At 39.2% G+C, this 21727-nt stretch overlaps 1 protein-coding gene across 1 annotated transcript in view; it reads left to right on the top strand.

Moving 5' to 3' along the window:
• Nucleotides 1-21727, top strand: part of DLG1 (discs large MAGUK scaffold protein 1) — a 3205960-nt gene that overhangs the window by 3087227 nt on the left and 97006 nt on the right. Inside the window, exon 25 of the mRNA XM_044070715.1 lies at nucleotides 5861-6033. Coding sequence (XP_043926650.1) covers nucleotides 5861-6033 — 173 coding nt within the window. The remainder of the gene's footprint in view (nucleotides 1-5860; nucleotides 6034-21727) is intronic.

The following is a 21727-nucleotide window of genomic DNA, read 5'->3' on the forward strand; positions in this document are numbered from 1 at the left end:
ACCCACCTTGGTTTCTATTCAGTGTGTGCACAGTTCATGCTTTAATCTGTAACACACGTGTTTTAACATTCATTTTGTTGTCTTACTCTACATTTTAATATCTTCATATTTGTGCGAATGGTTGCAATCGATGTGTGTGCACGCGCTCGCACACATTTCTAACTGTTCTTAATGTGATGATATGTTCCTAACCCCCACTCATTTTTGTTCCTTGCAAAGTTGTGTGATTTTTCTGGCAAAGAATAAAGGTTTATTTATTATTCACTGAGGTTGCTATATAAATAACTGAGCTTTGCAGTGCCCAAATAAAGGCACACATGTGAGTTTCAGACTTAGTCTATGGGAAAAGCATGCTAGTGTAAAGCCTGTTTTAGTAAATTTCTATTATTTAAGGGTAGTATCTGTTCCTGATTTTTTTTCATCCAGCATTACTTTGAGTTTTCTCTTTGTTGTGAGGTTGTTGTATGTTGGATTATATTGCAGTGGGACAGCAGTGAGATGAGTCAATTAATTTCTTGAGTAGCAATTATGTATTTATTTGATTGCAGTTAAAGATCTGAGGTTTATAATCATGGTCATACAGGCAGCTGTAATCATTGGTTATGTGTGCCTTTGCATGTGTTGGGGCATGGCTGGTGTTAGCATTTTGGAGGCTCACAGCAAATGTCATGTTGGGGGACCCTGGACACTTGAGTCTAAGTATCACCCTGTCACTGTCACCCCTCCTAAGCAACATCTTAATTCATGCTGCAGAGTTCTAGGAGTAGTACATACAGACTGAACTGTAACTGCAGTGCTCTTACATTACAACAGGTCTGTATACCACATTATGATACACAAATTATGATTAAGGAATGAAATTCAGTGATGCTGTTCAGCTTAGTAATAACTGTTTAGAAAATTACTCTGTCAAGCCAAGGTCCCCAAAAGCCCTAGAGAGATACATGCTCCGAGATGCATTTTAAATAATTTTCCCAACGTTTTAATCCAGTGATGGCCTGAACAAAAATAGTGAGTAAAAAAAAAAAAAATGAATTTGTCTTATTTTTTTCTTTCAGGGAAGATGCAAGTTGTGCCTGAGGCTTAATGTTCAAAGCTGACAAAATAGTAGCTCAAGAAAAACTAACAAGACAGTTGTGAGGATGCACAGATCCTGCCTGCCTCCCTAACCCTCGGGAGAAAAAAGCAGTTACTGTCTGTGCATCCTTTTGATGTTAGATCAGGATGAAAGCATAGGTTGAAATGACCACGGTCATGTGTTTTAAGTGGCGGATGTCATACATATGCAGAGCATCCTTCATCATGCCTCACCTGTATACATGTCTGATGTACGATTGTAAGAAAAGTGAAAAAATGATTGCGGTAATATATTCCACTTTGTTGCTCCTAGGCAGCACACTGTCTCTACAATAGCTATAGTAGCCTTCTTTGTAAATCTGTGAGAAAAGTAAAAGAAACAATGACGACACTGTCTCCAGCCCAAATAGGAGATATAAAGACCTTCCGTGCACACCTCTAAGGTGTGATTGTGATGAAAACTAAAAAAGCAATGGTCACAAGTGACTTTCTCAGAGGCAAAAACTTTGCAAATAGAGGCTGGGGAAATCAAGCCTTAGATTATAAGAGGTAGCTGGATAACACCTCATTGCCTGAAAATTAATGCAGGCTCCTTTTGAGCCTGCTGCTTAGCTTCTTTACAACACTGTACTTGGAAGACTGTTCTTCTGGCTAGCCCTTACTTCAGCTAAGAGAGTGGTCTGAACTTCTGTCTATCTTGGCTATTCCTCCCTTTTTAGTTTTATACAGGGATGGGAGGGTGTCTCTTCATACTCATTCTTCTTTTATGCCCAAGGTCGTCAGTGAGTTCTCTTAATCAGTCTGTTCAATTGCCTTACTTTTTTTTCCTTCTCCACAGTTTGCCATTGAGAAGATTCTTCACACCTTGGATTTGGTTAGACTGCTCATATATTATTTAGATAAAACTAAGTATATTTGCAAATCTGAGCAACTCTGTTTCCTTTCATTCCGGTCTTTGGGTTTTGCTGTTTGTAAACCAACCATTTCATCCTGGATTTCTAAGGCCATTTCTTTTCGTTATTCTTTTCATGGTAAATGTCTTTCCTTCTCGGTAAAGGCTCACTCTACCAGAGCTGTTGCTTCCTCTGGTGCTTTTTTCAAGGGCCTGGATACCAGTTCCATCTTTGAGGCTGTTGCATCCTTCTGTCCATGCCTTCACTAAGCACTGCAAGTTAGATAATATTTCCAGGACTAGACCTGGCTTTGCCAGGGCTATCTTGCGTGTGTTTCTAGAGGGTTCTTCAGTGCCATCCTCTTCTGAGGTTTCTTCCTGAGCTTTTGTACTCTTCCTTCTGTTATGAATACTGCAACAGTGATATGGAAGGACATTGTACAGTTGTGTAAAATGGTACCGTAACAGTAGATGTCCTTTTCACTGTTGCAGTATTTGCTCCCTCCTGCCCCATTTGCTCTAACCTGTTGCTTTTGCCCTCCTAGCCAAGGGGCTGTTCTATTTTTTTCTCCTTGTGGAGGCACATGTTCATAGGTTCATACTAGGCTGTCTGCCTTAGGGCATTTATAAGCCTAGCCAGAGTGTGTTTGGCTTTCGCCACCCATTTTAAATTTATTTTGCTATGCCCTTTTTTGAGGTTAGTATACTGTGCCTCTGTCTAACAGTGACACAGAAGTGATACCCGGGTAAACCTACGATCTCCCATCCACTCATCAAGATTCCTCTTGAAGAGAGTCAATGAGGGACTCTGCCTAACCTGGACTGGGATTTTATTCCAGAGTGAAGGGAGCCTCTGGGTTCTGAATCTGTCCCTCCAGCATGTCCTATTTATTTCAGTGCTGAGGTTCAAGTCTCTCGAGCGTGTAGCTCGATGGGATTTGGATTTTCTGAGGTGCAGCATGTCCATTAATTCCGGGTTGGACATGGCTTTATACGTCAGGCGCAGATCGCCTCTGAGCAGGCGGTATGCCACTGAGTAGTTCTCCCTTATCTCTAGGGACATTGTTCCTACTGAAACTTTTTCAGTTCTGAGTGTGTGCATCTGTATGTCACTTTTATGCTCTACTCCTTGCATGGGGAGTGTATGTGTGACATACAGCACCTGTAAGTACTAATGGCTTTTAGTATACTGGCTGGCTGTTGGCTATCCTTGGCAGGAGATCCATTTTGTTATGGATAGGATTATCCTTGGCAGGAGATCCCTTTTTTTATGAATAGGGCTATCCTTGGCAGGAGATCCCTTTTGTTATGAATACTGCAGCAGTAAAGAGAAGGACATCTACTATTACGGCAAGATTTTGCACAACTGTACTGACTTCCTACATGACAAAGGAAATCAACGCGTAAACACATTGGAGATGCTGCCTCTTCAGCCTAACACCATATTCTTGGGCAGCTTTAAGTACCTCTGTATAGACTATGAATTATACATGACCCACTTGTATGCATGTCCAGAGATTCCCAGACTTTGGAAACACAAATTTCCTGGACCAGTTTGTACACCTACTGTGGGTGCAAACACTGTTGACCTGGACCTCACAAATTTGGGAGAATGGTGCACCATTCCTAGTGCATTGTTCTCACTGGTCAAGTTGGGCCATAAAGCTGTCTCCTTTGAAATAAAAATAAAATCTGGAACTACAGCTAATTGTGGAATCTTTATGAATTTTTCCAAGGAAAATTTCCTGCAAAATTCTAAGCACCTCATAACCCTGAAAACATTGCTCACTATTTTGAATTGCTCATGGAAACCTTGTACAGTCCTGTTAACAGCTGCACAGAGACAGTTGTACTCATCAGTAACAATGGCAGACCAACTCAAAAAACAAGCCATCTTTGTGGAATCCAAGCATCAATAGTTTAAACAGCACAAGGAAGAAAATCATGGCAAAAATTAGGAGGTGCAAGGACTGTCAAAGTAAAAACTCCCTCATCAGTCTAAATAAGCAACTGAGTGGGCTTATCAAGTCTACCAAAGCCTAATTTGAGGTAAAAATAGCCTCCTAAGCCAAGGGCACTCACAAAATGTTTCTTCAGTTGTGTCCTCAAGCTCGAAGTCAGTACACAGCAATGTACTGAACTGTAACTTGAGCCACCTGTGCTGAGACGGGAGATGTAGCAAATCTGCTGTCAGATAAATTTAGCTCCAGTTGTACTCCCATCCCCACCACCATACACACATACAGCACCCTCAGGGATTACCCATAACTGTAATTCTCCATACTGTCACAAGGGAGCAGGTCCTCAAGGCACTCTCCAAGGCAAAAAACACTGCATTGATGGGCCCTGATAATATCCCATGATGCCTTCTTAATAGCATAAAACAAGTTCTATCAGACCTATTAAAATCAGTGTTTAATCACATCCTGCAAACAGTCTTTGTGCCAAACAAGGGCAAGAATACTGCGTCGATGGGTACTGATATCATGCGATGCCGCCTTAATAACATGAAACAGGAACTATCGTAGCCATTAAAATCATTATTTAGTCACAGCCTCAAATAAGGTATAAGAAACAAAGGGCAGGTACCTTTCTTTTGAGTACATTGTCCCCTTCTGCATGTACATGGCTAGGCACATGCAACAACTGGAGTGTCCACAGAGGTTCCTTACAAAAAGAATACATAGTTTAGAAAACAAGTCTTATGTAGACCATCTCAAAGCCTTGTCCTCCCATAGGCTGATGAGTGCTAACCTATGCCTGACCTACAAAGCATCCTCAGATCCAGACTTAATAGACCCTGTTGCACATCTGCAAAACAAATAGCATCAGAAACTCTTGATCCAGGGACCTAAACCTCACCTACAACGCAAACAGGACATGATGTAGGGGCAGGTGTTTGTCTCAAGAAGCTACCTCTTCTCTAGAGCAGGTTTCCTAATCATGTGAAGCAAAGTTCTTGTCAAGCAAAAGTTAAGCATTGCGGGGAAACCATAAATTTACACCAGGTCTACCAGCTGTGTCAACAGAGAGAAGCTTTATAAATGTTTGAACACTCGTGCCTAAGTTTACATACTTAAAACCTATGGGACCAATACCTTTCTAATATTTCTGGGAAACATGGCTAGGCTTAAAAATAGCTTTGTAGCACCATTAGTCTTAACATTCTGCTATGGTCATTTGATGTGTGCTGAATAACTTTCATAATTTAACTTTTTTGTAACTTTAATAGTTTCTGAGATATGTCCATTTGTTCACAGGTAGGTTCAAAACTGCATTTTCAGAATTTTAGTTCATGTGAAAGCTGTCTCGACAGGAGCGCTCCACAGTTCTTAGGAGATGTGAAATTCCACTCAGGCCAGGAGTGAAAGAGTTAAAAAAAAAAAAAAGTCCCAGCAAAAATGTAGCACAGTTACTAGTAGAAACAGAGTTTCTGTGAATACATATTAAAACACATTAATGGAATTGGAGTAGATAAAAAAAAAAAAAAAAAAAACTGATGTCTTTGGGATTGCTAGCAAGGTCAAATCTGGTCAGTCCAGTAACGGGGCAATGCAGCACAGTGCAGCCCAGTTATGATTAAATTGAACCCCATACCCCACAAAAAAAAGAGGCCTTCTAATTGATGATTTTATGGGTGACGGGGCTAACATCACACCACACTGCACTGTGAAATAGCTGACGTTCCAGAAGACTAGAGCCACAGCAGGCAAACATTATCGCTGGAGTAATTCAGTGCACATTTGTTTACTTTTTCATTTGTATGAAAAAGATGCCCTTGAATTTTCATTTCACATTGCCTTTGAAAGATTTGTAGTAGCTGTACTCTGTTATATATCTATCATGAGTGATCACTGTGAGCATTATTAATTATAAACTTCATTTATGCAGATACAACCAGACCAAAGCGTGATTATGAAGTAGATGGACGAGATTATCACTTTGTCACATCTCGAGAACAGATGGAGAAAGATATTCAAGACCACAAGTTTATTGAAGCTGGCCAGTACAATAATCATCTATATGGAACAAGTGTACAGTCCGTACGAGAGGTAGCAGAAAAGGTAATGTGTGTACAATGGCATGAAACTACCATCACTTCATCAATTTCATGCCCAGTGTTTAGGTAAAAATCTAACATGGCAGCAGTCTGCATTTTTGCACTAGTGAACTGCAGCGATCACACATACACAAACACACACCCCTCTGTTACATGACACCCCTCGGTTACATGAATGCTTAAAGTTACAGTTGCTTGTTTTCACAGAAGTTCTTAGCATCTTTGTATTTGCAGAAAAATGTTCCTCTCAGCAGTAGTCAACATTTTTTCCCTAGTGACTTGTACCACATACACACTTATACACACCTTATATGAATGCATAAAATAATACTAGTTCATTTTAGACTTTAATAGTACCTTTATATTTGCTGAAAGTGCTTCTATCATATAGTATAAATTAACTGGTTCTTAATCATTTTTTTCTTAAAAGAAGTCCGAATTATAGAGGTGAAGTTGCTAGCTCTGGCCCCAGGATCTGCTTTCTTCCTCTCTAGTCTTATTGAACTTGAGTAGACCACATTTTGGTGCTATTGTGTACTGAACGTTATTACATTTTAACGCCGAAACTGGCAGAGCATTCAGATGATGGGGCAGCATAACTCTCAATTGTCCATGATTTTGCCAGATACTTTTTTCTGTTCCTTATAAAATTTGTGAATCAGTTATGCAGTCCATCCACTTCATGGGTGGAGCTGGCTGGCATCAGTTGCACTTATAGGTTAAACAGCTTTATTTCACAGCTAGACTTCCTCCCCCATCTGCTCTAATGCTGTGTTCCTTCCTGTTTACCTCTCATGTCATCTGCCACTATTCTTATCAGACACAATGGACTGCAGCATGAGCAGATTAGTTCTAATACATGTCCTTCTGTTCAATGTTGCACTATTTTTTACATATGGGAGGTCCTCCAACCATGCAACTCAACATCCAGCCAGCATACAACAGCTTTTAGCTACTGCATGTACGTGGGACATCGCACGTATGAGTCAGCAACTTTGGCATTAAAAGGATGGCTGCATATCCAATCCACCTCTGACACCATTTGGAATGCTCGTATGTCAGTCTGCTTCCTGATTTCGTTGGTTGCTGCCAGTTTTCAGATAAGTGCACTGTTGGGGATTTATTTCTTTGCTACTGCCTTCTTTGCGTAGTTCGTGTCATGCAGGAAGGGCAAGTGTAGGCATAGAAGGCAAATTCCACATAAGGATAGCCACGATCTTTGTCTTTTCTATATAGGCCCCAGTCACGACCATCGGTCTTGTTCCATTTGCCAGGCCTTTGTCCTAAAAACATTGCAAAGTTTTTCTTTACTTAGAGAATCAGTGACTTAAAAGACAAGCTAAAGGCATTATGGAGGGTTCCATGGGTCCTTCAGCTGAGCCAATTTTGAAGAGAAAAGTCAGTAAACCTAGGCCTGAATCCTCTTTGTCTGAGGCTCTTTCCACTGACATATCTCCTAAGGTTAGTGAAGACCCGGAGTTATGTTCCTTGAGTCTGGTTCATTGGCAGGTACCACATCAGAAGCCAGTAAAGAATCTGCCCTTGGCATGTCCTCAGAGGCACTGCAGGCATCCATTTAGGACAGACAAAGGGAAACCACTGTTTATTGTGCTTGAAGGTCCCAGGGATGTACCTCTTACTCCAGCTAGGGAAAACATTCTGGAGTTGGCCACATAACTCAGGCCTATGTCAGGTTCTTCCTCTGCTCATCATGCAGAAATGCATGTTGAGAAAAAAGAGAAAACTCAACATTCTTAGGCCCCTTCTTCTCCACAGTCCAACTGGGATACATTTTCTCGGGGGCTAATTAAGGCTTTCTTGATGGCTCTGAAGCCCTCCACTTCTGTTTCTTTTCCTTCTTTCACAGTCTCTCCTGTTAAAAGGGTTAGGGAACAAGAATTACCTGATGAGGAGGATTCCTTGGCATATTCTACACAAATTGCTTCCTCTTTAGAATATGCCTCCTCCAGAGGAGGAGTCCATTGGGGCAGATTTCCTGATAGAAGAGATTTCTTTTGGGGAGACCATTAACAAAATGAGATATTTTTTTAAATGGGACTGCTCACAGATCTCAGAAGAGCAAAAAAAAGTATTATAACCTTTTAGAAATGGAAACAACTCCTCCTCCTGCTATGCCTCCTGTTTTGCCAGCAGTTTTGGACACTTTTTCATCTACTTCCAAGACCCTTGATTTCACAGGCTCCTGCTCCTAAAAGGCCAGACAGGTTCTACAAGGTGCCTGATGACTGAAAATTCCTGTACAAGTGTCCTTCAGCTGATCCAGCTTTTAGTTTCCATTGCTTCAGACAGGTCCTCTAGGTTGTCACATTCTTCAAAGCTTCTTCCTTCAGATAAGGAGAGTACAATTGTGGAAAGACTTGGTAAGAAAGTGTTTACTACTTCCACTTTGGCTGTCAGACTATCAAACACACATGTCCAGGTATTCATTTGCCCTGCTTTCACAGGCCTCTCAAGTTCTTTCACAGCTTCCAGACTCTGACCTAAACAAATCAGGTTATGTCTCTATTAGCAGCAGCTTCACAAGTGGCTAGACACACAAATGTAGTCATGATGCATTTGAAACATCCTCTAGAGCAGCTGCTTCTGGCTGAGCTCTTAGAATGTACTCTTGATTGAGGCTTCAACCTCAATCAACCTTTGCCAGACGACATCAAAGCAAAATTGATGGATGCACCTCTAGATAACTCTTGTCTTTTTCATTCTGCAGTTGCAGATTTAAGTCCTTACAAGAGAAGGGAAAGCAACGTCAATTTTTGAAGCACCTTTTTGTGTCCCCTGTTCCAAAATTCCACAGAAATTTTCCCACTAAGACTTCCTTTGTTAGGAGACAGATGCACCCATCTTCTTCTACTTCTTCCAGATCTAAAATAAACTGCAAGAAAACCTCCACAGTATAAGACTACTGGCTCTAGCCCTTCATTCCAGCAGCCCTTTCCAGCCAGGCCATGTACTCTGACTAACAAACTCTTCTAAGTCTTACTACTCTATCACTTCATCTATCCATTTCTTTTCCAGCTTGGGCAAGTATAACTCAGGATTCTTAGGTGTTTTCTGTTATCCAACAAGGTTATTTCATGACTTGGAAAAAATCTTCCTGCTTTCATGTGTATTCCACAGAACCTTACAAATCAGTTGACTTTGTTTCCACAAGTCCTAAGGGAATTACATTCTCAAGGCACAATTCAGCATGTGCCAATGGACCAGAAAGGCAGGGGGGTTTACTCAGGAATGTTTCTTGTCCCCAGAAAGGACAGCACTTTGAGACCAATTCTGGACATATTTCACTTAAAAGTACCAACTTTCCGTATGCTGTCTTTACTAATGTTTTCCTTTGATTCCTCCTTAGTCTTACATGGCTTCTCTAGCCATCAATGATGCCTAGCTTCACATACCTGTCCGTCCTCTTTACAGGAATTTTTTACGTTTCTCTGTGGCTTCTTTGCACTTTCAGTTCAGTGCCTCACTTTTGGACTTTCAACTGCCCCAGGGGTATTCAGAAAGTGCTTGGCCCCCTGGGGTCAAGGTTATGAAGGTATACGCATACCTGGGCGATCTTTTTCTGGCTCCTCAATCAGAACAGTTGATTCAAAATCTCCAGTTTGCCATTTCTCTTCTGTAAAATCTGGGGTTCACCATAAATTAAAAAAAAAAATCTTTTCTTTCCCGGTTGCAAGCTCAAATCTTTCTAGGGTGTAGGTTCAGAACAGACTTCATGATGGCTTTTCTTTCACCAGAAAAAAGTGTGCCCCTCACTTTCTTCTTTGAAAGCCTTCTGCCTCTTCCCTCCATTACAGCCAGAGAGTTTCTGAGACTTCTCGTGTTTATGGCATCCACAATACTTATGCTGCCCCTTGCAAAACTCCACATGAGAGAATTTCAGTGGTACCTAAAATAATTTTGGAGTCAGTATGCTTACCCTCTGGAGTTTGTGATCCCTCATCTCTCATGCCTAAAATCTGAGCTCCTTTGGTGGATTCAGTAATTTTCTCTGAATCCAGGACTTTCTCTTCATCTGCCCCAGCCAGCTCAAGAGTTGTTCACAAATGCCTTGGACATAGACGGGGGGGGGGGGGTCAACCTTTGCGCCAAAGAGGGTTCAGGGCTTTTGGTCTCTTTAACAAAGAAAAGAGCATATTCAATATCAAGGAAATTAAGGGTCTTATTCTAGCTCTACAGGGCTTTTCATCTTCTCTTCATCCAGGCCCTCTGAAAGTGTTTACAGACAACACCACAGTCCTTTGTTATGTCAACAAGTGTGTGTGTGGGGAGGGGAGCAAAGTCTTACCTTCTTTGCAGGTTAGCTGTCATGGCATGGGATTTGGCAGTTCAGTACAATGTGACTCTTCAAGAGATTTACATCCCATCCACCCAAAACATTGTGGCAGACACAGTAAGCAGGTCCATATCTCAATTCCACAAATGGATGCTTCACAGGGATGTGTTCCTGGAGTTAGTCTATCAGTGGAGTACTCCCTCTACTAGATCTTCTTGCCTCCCCTCTGAACAGACTTCCCCTGTTTTGTGCCAGAGTCCCACATCATCTGACTTGAAAGGTGGACTCTTGTGGACGGGGATGTTTCTCTTGCATCCCCCCCCAATTCAAAATGTCCTGTTCAGAATTCAGCAGGACAAATGAAAAATCTTGCTGATGACTCCATTTTGGCCAAGACCGCATTGGCTCTCTCCTCTTCTGCATTTAGCCAAGGACAATCATCACAAGGAGGCCAGGAAACCCAATACTAGGAAATCTTACTTATCCAAATGGAAGAGATTTGCAATTTGATTGCTTTCTCAAAATCTGGATCCATTTTCAGTAGATGTTCCAGTACTTCATTCTTACTTGTGAGTTACTTAAGAGTGGTTTGACTTATTCTTCAGAAGATCACTTGTCAGCCATTTCTGCCTGTCTACCATTATTTCCACCTTTGGCTTCCAGACTGGAAGTAAAACTTTTTCTTAAAGGCATCCTTCATATTAAGTCTCCCAGGAAACCAGTTCCACTTCCTTGGCATTTGAATTATGACTTAGAGAAGCTTACTGTAGCCCCTTTTGAACCTGTAGTCTTTGCTTCCTTAAAGTTTTGTACCTGGAAAACGGTTCTTTTGCTACCTTTAAACCCTGCTAGTAGGGTTTCTGAGATTCAAGCTTTGATGGCTTCACCTTTTCTTGTTTTTTTCACAAGGATAAGGGCATCTTTGAATACTAATCCCTCCTTTATGCCCAAGGTGGTGAATGAGTTGTCTCTTAATCTATTCAATTGCCCACTTGCTTCCCTTCTCCTCACTACTCCAGAGTGAGGATTTTACAGACCTTGAATGCCCATAGACAACTCAAGATTGTATTTGGATAAGACTAGGCTGTCATGAAGTCTGATGAACTTTGTTTCTTTTAATCGCAGGGCTCAGGGTTTGCCTTTCTCTAAACAGACAAGTTCTTGTATTTCTAAGGCTATTTTGTTTTGTTATAACTTTTCCTGCTCCTGTTAAGGCTGACTCCACTATGTCTGTGGCTTCCTCAGGTGCATTCTTTAAAGGCTTGAATACCAACACCATTTTAGAGGCTGCTACTTGGTCTTCTGTTCATACTTTCACCAAACATTAATAGTTTGATAGCATTCCTAGTCCTAGTGCAGGGTTTGCTAGAGCCACTCTACATGGCTTTGTAGAAAGCTCCTCTGTGCCTTCCTCCTCCCAGGGTTCTTACTAAGCTTTTTTATTCTCCCTTATGTAAAGAATAGTGCAACATTTAACAAAAGGACAGAGAATAGTTGTGTAAAATCTTAACATAACCATAGATGTCCTTCTCTTCTATGTTCCGGTATTCTATCCCCCCTCCCCCCCATACCTTGCTTTTTTCTTGGCTGGCAGATGTTCCTACTGGGGCATTTCAGCTCTGAGGATTGTACATGCGGATGTCCTTTTATGGCTGATACTGCCAGCATATATTTACGACTTCCCACATACCTGCAGTAGCTAAAAGCTGTTGTATGTTGGCCAGACGTCAGGTCGCTTGGGTGTAGGACTTTCCATATGTAAAGAATGCTGCAACATAGATGATGACGACATCTATGGTTATGGTAAGATTTTACACAACTATTCATTCTTCTTTATTTGCATGAGTAAAGACATGCAGCAAAGGACAGTGTTCACAATGCATTCTGTAATTATCAACATTTAGGATGGCTTGGACTTCTAAGATGGCTGCACACTGATCAACAAGTTGATTAGCTCTCTCACAGTAGAAATATTGAAACACAGAAAAAAGCCAGTACAGTTTTATCTGTTTGTCTCAAATTAAATTACTGGCTAATAATTACACAACCTGAATGACAGCAAAGAACAACTGTGAAGAAAGTAAAAGAAACGCAAGCAGAAAAACAGGAGAGAAAACTTAGGCGTGGAAGAATATTGTAGCTGTTGAAAAACACAAATTCAGGTTTCAGTTTTGGTACAGGAGATGGTTTCCAGTCATTTAGAGGAAAAATAAATAAATTAACTCTGAGGTGTTTAAAATATGTGGAATATATAAAGTCGGATAACAAAAAAGCTGGAAAAATATAAGTAGCTTTAACTAGCTATTCAAATGAACTGATAAAACTGAAAAAAAAGCTGGCTGAGCTTGAAGCTTCTTAAGAGCTATTTCAAAAAATAATGTTGATAGGTAAACATGCAGGGAAAACCTGAGATTTTCTGCTGTACCTGAGAAGCTGGAAGGAACAGACAATATTAGTTTTATGAAGGTACAGATAAACAACTGAACTGAGTATGCAGATCGGGATACATTAGTTAAGAGGGTACATTTTGTGGGTAAGCTCCAAATCTGGCTATGAGAAGGCAGCAGATACCTATGTTAACAAAGGTGCAATCACACCAGGAGAAAGAGTTGCGCCTGATAAAATTGTGGTAGAAGGGAAAAGTATTAAAAATTTGGGATAGCAGAGTATTTGTGGAAATTGATTTACTGTACACTATTCAGAAGAGAAGCCAGTTTATCCCAACAATTGAATGTCAGGAACAAGGTGTGAGATTCAAGCTACTGTATCTAGCTTTCTTCTGAATATTTTGCATACAGAGCAGGATAAGTAGTAAATGGAAAAAGTTTATCCAGCAAAGTGTGAGCCAGCAAATGGAAGGAGGTCTCTTCTCACTCTTCTGATAATAGCAAAGCCTTGTTCCTAAGGAAAATGCTTAAATGGCAAAAAAAAGCATAGGAGGTGACCTGAAGATTTGGGAATACTTTTGACTTCATTAGAGGTTGCTTTTGGGAGATGTAGATCAGGAAGACCAACAACATTATGAAATTAGTGAATGAATGGAAGACTATAAAGTATTTGTCCCATTGCATATAGGAGTAGGCATATGAAATGTGGCTTTGCAAGAAGTAGGTGAGAAAGACTGGAATTTTGTTGACTGTTAAACTGTTGGGTGAACTGTGAAATATGCCCCCCATTTTCTCATTCATTTTAGGACACTGAAGGGATTAAATAACTTGGATTTTCACTAGGAGATGGGAAGGATGTCTACAGGTGCAAGAAATTAATCATGAGAGGACTGAACTATGTGATCTAGCTTAAATTTACAAAGATTATTTCAAGCATCTGCAAAATCAGTATCTTTTTTCCTTCATTGTCATCATGGAGAAGTCTGCAGGTGCAAGAAATTTAACCATGTGAAATCTGAACTGAACTCTGTCTACTGAGTGAATAGTGCAAGGCATAGTGTAATTTAACATTTAAAGGTACATTGGTAAGCAGTACAATGATTAAAGTTTGAAACTGTGGGAAGTGAATAAGTCATACAACTATTTGTGCCCTCACAGCCTTGGTATTTTAATACATTTAATATCATAGTGCACAATTATTTTATTTATTTAAAGGTCACCAGTGCACTTTTTCTTAGAGCTAACATTGTTTACTGATAGTATCCATGCTAATTTTTCACATCTGAGAGTAAAATGGAAGTAAGACAAGAACAAATAGTAATTAGTGTAAGTGGGTCCCAGGCAATTAGCTAATGCCTGACTGTACAGTTATCGATTTTGGGGCCTGCTCCTATCTGGAGGGTGGACTTCACTTGTCGAAGAAGCACATTGTTTTACGTGTGTTTGTTCCAAGTTAAAAGGTGAAATTGGGGTTTTAAAATTTATTTAGTTTTTTATTTGAGGTTATTTGTTAAAGCAAAAACTCTTGAAAAATGTAACATAGGTTCAAATGGAGTTGAAAGGAAACAACTATGTAAGAGATCAGCATGCCAAACAATGCATGCACATAAGCTAAAAGTTAGAAATCTGCATTCAAAAAAATGTCATGCATATTAGGTGGGAGTATCAACTTTTGTCATAATGATTACTCTATCTGTATTGTCGTGGAATGTAAATGTACTTACAAGTATATAGAAAAGGAAGCATTATTTTATTAAGTGTAGGGTGGAAGTAGCAATGTTCATGGAGACACAATTAGAAATTATGCAAATTTCACAAAGAATTTCAGGATGGGCATTCAGAATTTCAGGTTCAAAGGAATAGGAGAGTAATACTGATTGCTAGAGGGGCTTCAATAGTGATAGAAGTGGGGGGGAGCAATAATGGTAGATTTGTCATAGTTAGTGGTTATTGACGGGGGAGATTACACAGACATGTATGTGTATTCCATGTAAAATTGCTATTATGGGACTTAAAAGAGAATTCTGAAAGAAATATTTGACTTTCTGGGGGCTGGAACTTGATATGTAATAGTGGAGATGCATCCGGGGAGCCTTGAAGGGAAAATCTAACAAAAGAGGTATACATTTCAAAAAATATATGAGAATATTTGGTGTGGAAGATGTAAATTCAGTAGTACAAACTTGATTATTATTTAGGTATTATTCCCCAAGTTACAGTAACTGGGCTAGACTAGCATGTGTAATTAATTGAAAGATCCAACACATCTAATAACTATTTCAGATCATGCACCAGTAAAAACTAAGGTAAAGATGCCGAGTAATGAAGTAAAAATGAGAGACTGATGCTTTCCTATTAGCTGGTAAAAAGAGAGGAGATTAAAGAATGGGTAGTGGAAATGATTCAAGAGATATTATGGAAGATAGAAAATTATTCCTAAGGGATCGCTGATGAGTGGGATAAAATGAAGTTTAAAAAAAAATGTTTCTTAAGGAATTGCTAAGGAGTGGGGTACAAATGAAAATGAAGCTTAAAAATATGGCAAAAGAGAAAGAGAGATATGGGGAAGAAGGAAGAAATTCTCCGGGGTTGACGAGCCTTGCAGATTAACTCATTACCTTCGAGTGATGCCTCCAGGTGCATATGCAGTTACCTCCAACTGACACCTCTAAGTGTCAAATACTGCTTGTTCATATTTGCATCAATAATTTCAAAACAATGCTATGTACATGTTTTTTAAAGATTTCATCTTAAAGCTTACATAATGGCAAACTCAACTTCATTAATATTTGACCTTAATCTAGTGCAGGTAAAGAGATATTAACTGTTGTTTTATGATAATTTATATAGATATAATTTTCACATTTTTCTAAATATCTCAACAACCAAATAGAGACAGAACTCCTTAGCCTCATATAAAAGCTGTCAGCTAGATGAATAAAATGTTGCTGACGGTATTTGTGTAACTTGAGAGGTTGCCGAGAAGATATAGGTTGTTTACAAAATATTACAAACATAATTGTTACCGTTTGTGACTTATAAAATTCAGTTTAAGACCTAGAACCTAAAGAATGCTGCCACTATAAAAATAGTTTGTGTTGAAGAGTTTGCCATCTATATTTCTTTCATAACCCCTATGGTTCCAGAGATATGAACATCTGTTTGAAATGTGAGGACATAATTTGATTCTGTCAAAAGGCTTATGTTACAAGACAGAGACACTTGCAAAAACCTGAATGTGTGAATTTGATATGGAAAGGTTTTCAGGATGGTTATTCAGCAGAATACCTAGGATAAAGGAAAACACGAGTACTTATATTAATTGCAAGAGGAGCTCCAATAATTATAGAAGATGAAAAATATGATAATGGCGGATTTGTTTTGAATGAGGAAGAAGAGGTAGCAGGTTGTGAAATGAGAGCATTTGAATTTGGGCATTATCACATGCTAGTGTAATCCTCCTCCCTTGCCAGTAGCCCCTTGGCACTACAAATCTGGACAGTATCATAAATTGGTTTAGGAAATATCAATCCAGAACTGGTCTCCAAGCAGTTTCTTTCTTTGGCACCAAAAGCATCCTAGAATAAAAACCTTTCCCAAACTGGGGAGGAGGAACTTGCTAGCATGTATTAATATTCAGCCTAACACTGTTATAATGGAGCTGAAGAAAATTCTGGGAGAAATCAGTTTTCAACAAGGAATGTTACTTGTAGGTGGGGATGGGAATTTATAACAAAGGAGGGTAGATTTTTGAAGAAATTTATGAAAATATTTGGCATGGAAGATGTGAATTCATTAATAAGACTTTGGAGTGAATTTACTTATTATTTCCCAAGATGTAAAAACTAGGCTAGGCTAGACAGAATTTACATTTCACAGGAACATGTGCATTTAATTGAAGGTCTTGACAAACACCCAATAACTATTTCAGATAATGCGCTAAAAATAACTAAAATAAAAAACACAGGGTAATAACATAAAAATGAGACACTGGCACTTTCCCACCCGTCTGTTGAAAAGAGAGGAATTTAAGGAATTGTTAGCGGAGATTATTCAAGAGCTATTCGAGAAGATAGAAATTACTTCTGAAAATATAGCTAGGGAGTGAGATAAAATTAAGGTGGAGTTTAAAAATAGGGTGGTAATAAAAGAAAGGGAGCTATGGTTAAGAAGTAACAAGAATTTTTTGAGGGACACTGACAAATGTTAAATTATTGCAGAACAGGGGCAATCTCATAGAACTAGAAGAGGATCAACTGCAGAATGCTAAGGAGAAAATAAGGGATTACCTCGATAATATGCACAAGTTTAGAAAGATTGCTGATATTGGTAATAACACTAGAGCACCAACGCTTTTAGTACAACAACTCAGGCAACAGAAAGTAGAAAGGGCTGTTGCCAAGCTTAGGGAGACTATAACAAGGAAGGTAACGAGATCCTGTAGAGGTATTAGAAATATTTATGAAATTCATTGAAAGTCTGTATAAAGCAGAGAAATATGGAAATGAAGAAGATACACAAATGGAAATGTTTATGGAAGAATTAACTATGCCAAGATTAGAGGTAGATGAGGCTCAATTACTAACGGTTAGGATAGGAGGAGATGAGATAAAAATTGTGATGTATAACCAGTCTACAGAAAAGTCCCCAGGAATAGATGGTATTCCTGTGTAAGTTTGGAAGTTAAGAGGGAAAAATTATAAAAATCTAGAAGGTATTGTTTAGTAATATTTAAGAGGAGGAGAAATACCAACATCCTGGAAGAAAGCAGGGTAGCTGTAATACCTAAAGAGAGTAAAGATCCATCAGATCCAGCTTCATATAGGTCCATTTCAATAGTAAACTATGATTATAAAGTGTTCATGTCTATAATAGCTAAATGAATGGCAAAAGTAATGCCAAAGTTGATAGATATGGATCACAGTGGTCTTGTGGAGGGGAGGCAAACCTTTGACAACATTAACAGAACATTAATAATCCAAAGGGAAGCAGAATATAAGAAAATACCATTGTTGTTGGTGGGTCTTGATGCAGAGAAAGCTTTTGACAGAGTAAGATGAGAATTTATGAGCAGAGCAGTGGAAGCATTTGCATTTCCTGAAAAAATTATAATGCTGATTAGGAGAATATATGAGGGATTGGAGACAAAAATTAAAGTGAGTGGGGTCCACTCTGATAATTTCTGCTTGAGCAGAGGATCTAGGCAGGGGTGTCCTCTTTCTCCTTTGTTATTTGCATTATATTTAGAACCATTGGCAAAGAAAATAAGAGACTCAGAGATTCAAGGATATAATTTGTATGGTAGTCAGAAAAAGCTGGCTGTATTTGCAGGTGGTATTATTTTATACCTGACAAATCCAGGAAGAGACATTACAGTGCTGTAGAACATTTTGAGACGGTTTCAAGTCTTTTCGAGATACAAAATTAATGAAGCTAAAACAAAGGCAGCAGCGGTAAGTTAGATGCACACACATGAATTTGGTTCAGCAGTATCTGTATTTATGGAGAAATGATAAAATGAAGTATTTAAGAGTATGGATTAAAATTGATTCTGGTGTGGCAGCTAAGGATATGTGAGAAGGGACTAAAAAGATAATATAAAAACTGAGAAAGTGGAAGCTTTGTGATATGGATAGTAAGATACAGTACAAGTATTTAGTCCCATTAGTCTTATACACAGGTCAGGCATATTTTTATCAACCAGAGAAGAAGTTGTGGATAGCAATTAAATAAAGAGCTATGTGGGAGGGGAAAATGGCAAGAGTCAAGTGGAATAAGCTGATTCTTCAGGAGAACAGGGCAGATTGGGATTACCCAATTTGAAAGGGCATTTCAGAGCTACACAGTTAAGGCTCCTAAATGTAGCACAAGCAGAAAACTATAATTCAAAGTGGAAAATGATGATGAAACAAGTGGGGAAGCTCAAGAAACAAGGAGAGACTTTGATTTTGGATGCAGGCTTTTAAGAAGAATAACCATAATCATACAGAATATTATATCCATGAAGTAGCAGAAAGTGTCCTAAGAACTAAGCCAACAGGGGAATGGTGAAGGGAGATTCTGCCAATAGGGATGAATGTAATTAGGGATATAAACAATAGGTAAGAGGGGGCTGGAATTTATTGGAGAAAACTGGCAAAGGAACCAAGGTATTGGTAGCAAATAACAAGAGAGGGAAAGATAGACTGAGAAGATCACAATTTGTTTGGACTGCAGGTTAGAGATTGCCTTCCCTATCAAGGATTAATATCAGAGTATAGGCAAAGAGAAAAAAATAGGGGGGGTCCTAAACTAAAGACCAACACTGGTAGAGCTTTTAGTAGAGTCTGGAACAGAAGCTGCCATTAAAAAAAGGAATAATTAGTATTGCATATAACATATTGCATATTAACTCTAGGGATCAATCAGAGGAGGTAAGAAAGGATTGGGAAGGGAGATTGGATAAACAATTCACAAAGAAACAATAAGAGGATGTATGTATGTCTCCCAAATATGCAACAAAATATAGAAAATTTTGGATTTTTGCTTGGAAATGTTTAAATAGCTATTTTATACTTCAAGTAGACTCCAGAGAAGTTTTCCTCAGATAGACAGCAAATCTTGGAGGTGTGATGGGGAATAAAGAGGAAATTGGGAACTTATTTTCTGGGAGTGTGGTGAGTTGGCTGACTTTAAAGATTCCATGTAGGATGCACTGTCGAAGATGCTGGATGCGCAGATTGGTGAGATGAGGAGATGATTTTTCTGAGCTATAACGAATCGGAATTGCCAAGACATGGTAACACCTTGCTCTGTCTAATTATGGTGGCTGCCAAAAAAATAATTACTAGGAAATGGAAATCAGAATCTAAACCAGCTATACTAGAAACAGTGAATATAGTAACAGAGATAAAAGAACTGGAATTGAGATCTTTAGAAAAGGGTAGGAGCAAACTACATAGGAAGAAATGGGACTTGTGGGAACAATACATACAGGAAAGGAATAGGGTTTAAATGAAGGCAGGACTTAATGAGTTGTATAATGTTTGAAAATTATTAAGTTGATTATAAATGATGTATGTTTGCAACTGGGAGTGTGTCATTATGGTTTGTGATGTAAAATGCTTACAACTAGGATTGTATAGGTGTGGTTTGTTTTCATTTGTATAAATGCATGATTGCGGATGTCTTAAGTGATGGTTTAATAAAGATGCTTCTTCAAAACAATAAAAGGGCAGGAAATTAATAATTTATGTAATGTTACTTAGGTTTTATGATATTTAGCAATATATGTGAAGTATAATGTCTGTAAACGTGGACTTGTTAATACAGTTTGATTACTTTTATATAAATGTAAATTTGTCTATATTCCAAGTAAAAGCAACGTCTCTCGGCTTCTCCCATTAGGGGTCGCCATAACAGATCACCAGTCCGCAGATTGATTTGCAGTGGGGTTTTTACGGTCTCAAGTTGCTATCTCGGTGTTCAACCTTCACAGAAGGCACGCACACAGTCTCTCTCTCACACACACACACCTACTGCATATCTTTAAAACTCACTCAGCTACAGAGAGGGCATGCAGACTCCACACAGAATGTGCTCCAGCAGAGAATCGAACTGAAGAACCTTTTGCTGTGAGGTGACAACGCTAACATCTGCACCACTGCATTGCCTATGTCACAAGTGATAATTCAATAATAAAGGTGTTGAAAAAAAAATACATATAATTTTAGAATAGTGGACATGCATAGAATATGGAATTATGTAACAACAGGCAGAGAGAAGTTGTGGAACTAGACTGAAACAAAAATTAAGTACATTGTCTAGACTACAGTAGAAGTTATATACCTAGAATTTAGTGGAAGTTTGAATCAGGAGAGGCATGCATAAAGTAATGTAAACAACACTATGGATGTACAAATTACACAGAAGTTATAAATTTAAACTATGGTGAATGCTTCGTTAGTAGAGTTTCAAATGCTGCCTACCAATGTCTCACATGTTACTGATGGTAGCTCTTTCCAGTGCCTTCATGCTGAGATTAATATAGTATAGATGAGAAAGAAGAGGAAACAGGAGAGAAAAGAGTGGGGCGGGTAAGGTTTAACCTTAACTTTCTGCCCAACACTGTTCAGCGTAACTCTTTGATCCATCTTCATTAATTGTATGCAGTAGCATTTCATGCAGTAACCTGTTCAATTTCAGATTTGTATGTACAGCTTCATTTTCGTCTGAAGCTGTGGTAAATATCTTAGTGTCTTTACCCTCAGTGTGACAGTCAGCACCAGCCACTCCCACTGACTAAGATTTGAGGAATTTCCTTTGTGTTTAGTTCAGTATGAATACTTCCTCAGCTCTTCTAAGTAGGCCATGCCTAATAGGACTAACCCAGTGAACAAAATAAATAAAAGAATGGTGGTCAGAAGTGGTGGTGTAGTATCAGGCTCTCTGTTCACTGGCAGTCGGCGTCAGTACTAGGCATGGCCAGCTTCTTCTGGCAGAAGTCATAAAAGTGATTGAAGCTTAGAAGGAAGCCTTCCTCATGGAAAATTAAGTCTGCTTAATGGGACAAGATGTTCATTGTGCATACAGCTGCAGTCATAACAGATGGGTTCTCCTGCCATCAGGCGGGTCCTCGGTCGGCCGAATTCCAAAGTCTAGTCCAGCGTTGGTTGTCGTCGCTTTCTTTCCTGACGTCAGTGCGACAGGGGTACATAAGACACAGCCGACGCCATTTTCTTCAGTCTTTTTTTCCGCGCGGTGCCTGAAGCAGAAGCAGTTCGCAAGTGCTGGTCGGCCAGCTCCTGAAATTACGAAAATTTGGAAACCGAAGTCTTCTTTAAAGCTAAGTACCCCGTTGGGGAAACTTTTCTTGCCTCAGACCGATGTCAGACAAAGTTAACAATTGTATTTCTTTTGGGAAGCAAATACCGCATAAGGATTTCCATTCCGTCTGTATACCTTGTTTAGGCCCAGACCACGACGTCTCGGGCTGTCGCTTTTGCGCTACTTTCAATAAACGCACTATTAAGCGTCGG

This window comes from Protopterus annectens, chromosome 4.part1, assembly GCF_019279795.1.
Source record: "Protopterus annectens isolate FY-2018-M chromosome 4.part1, PAN1.0, whole genome shotgun sequence".
NCBI lineage: Eukaryota > Metazoa > Chordata > Ceratodontiformes > Protopteridae > Protopterus > Protopterus annectens.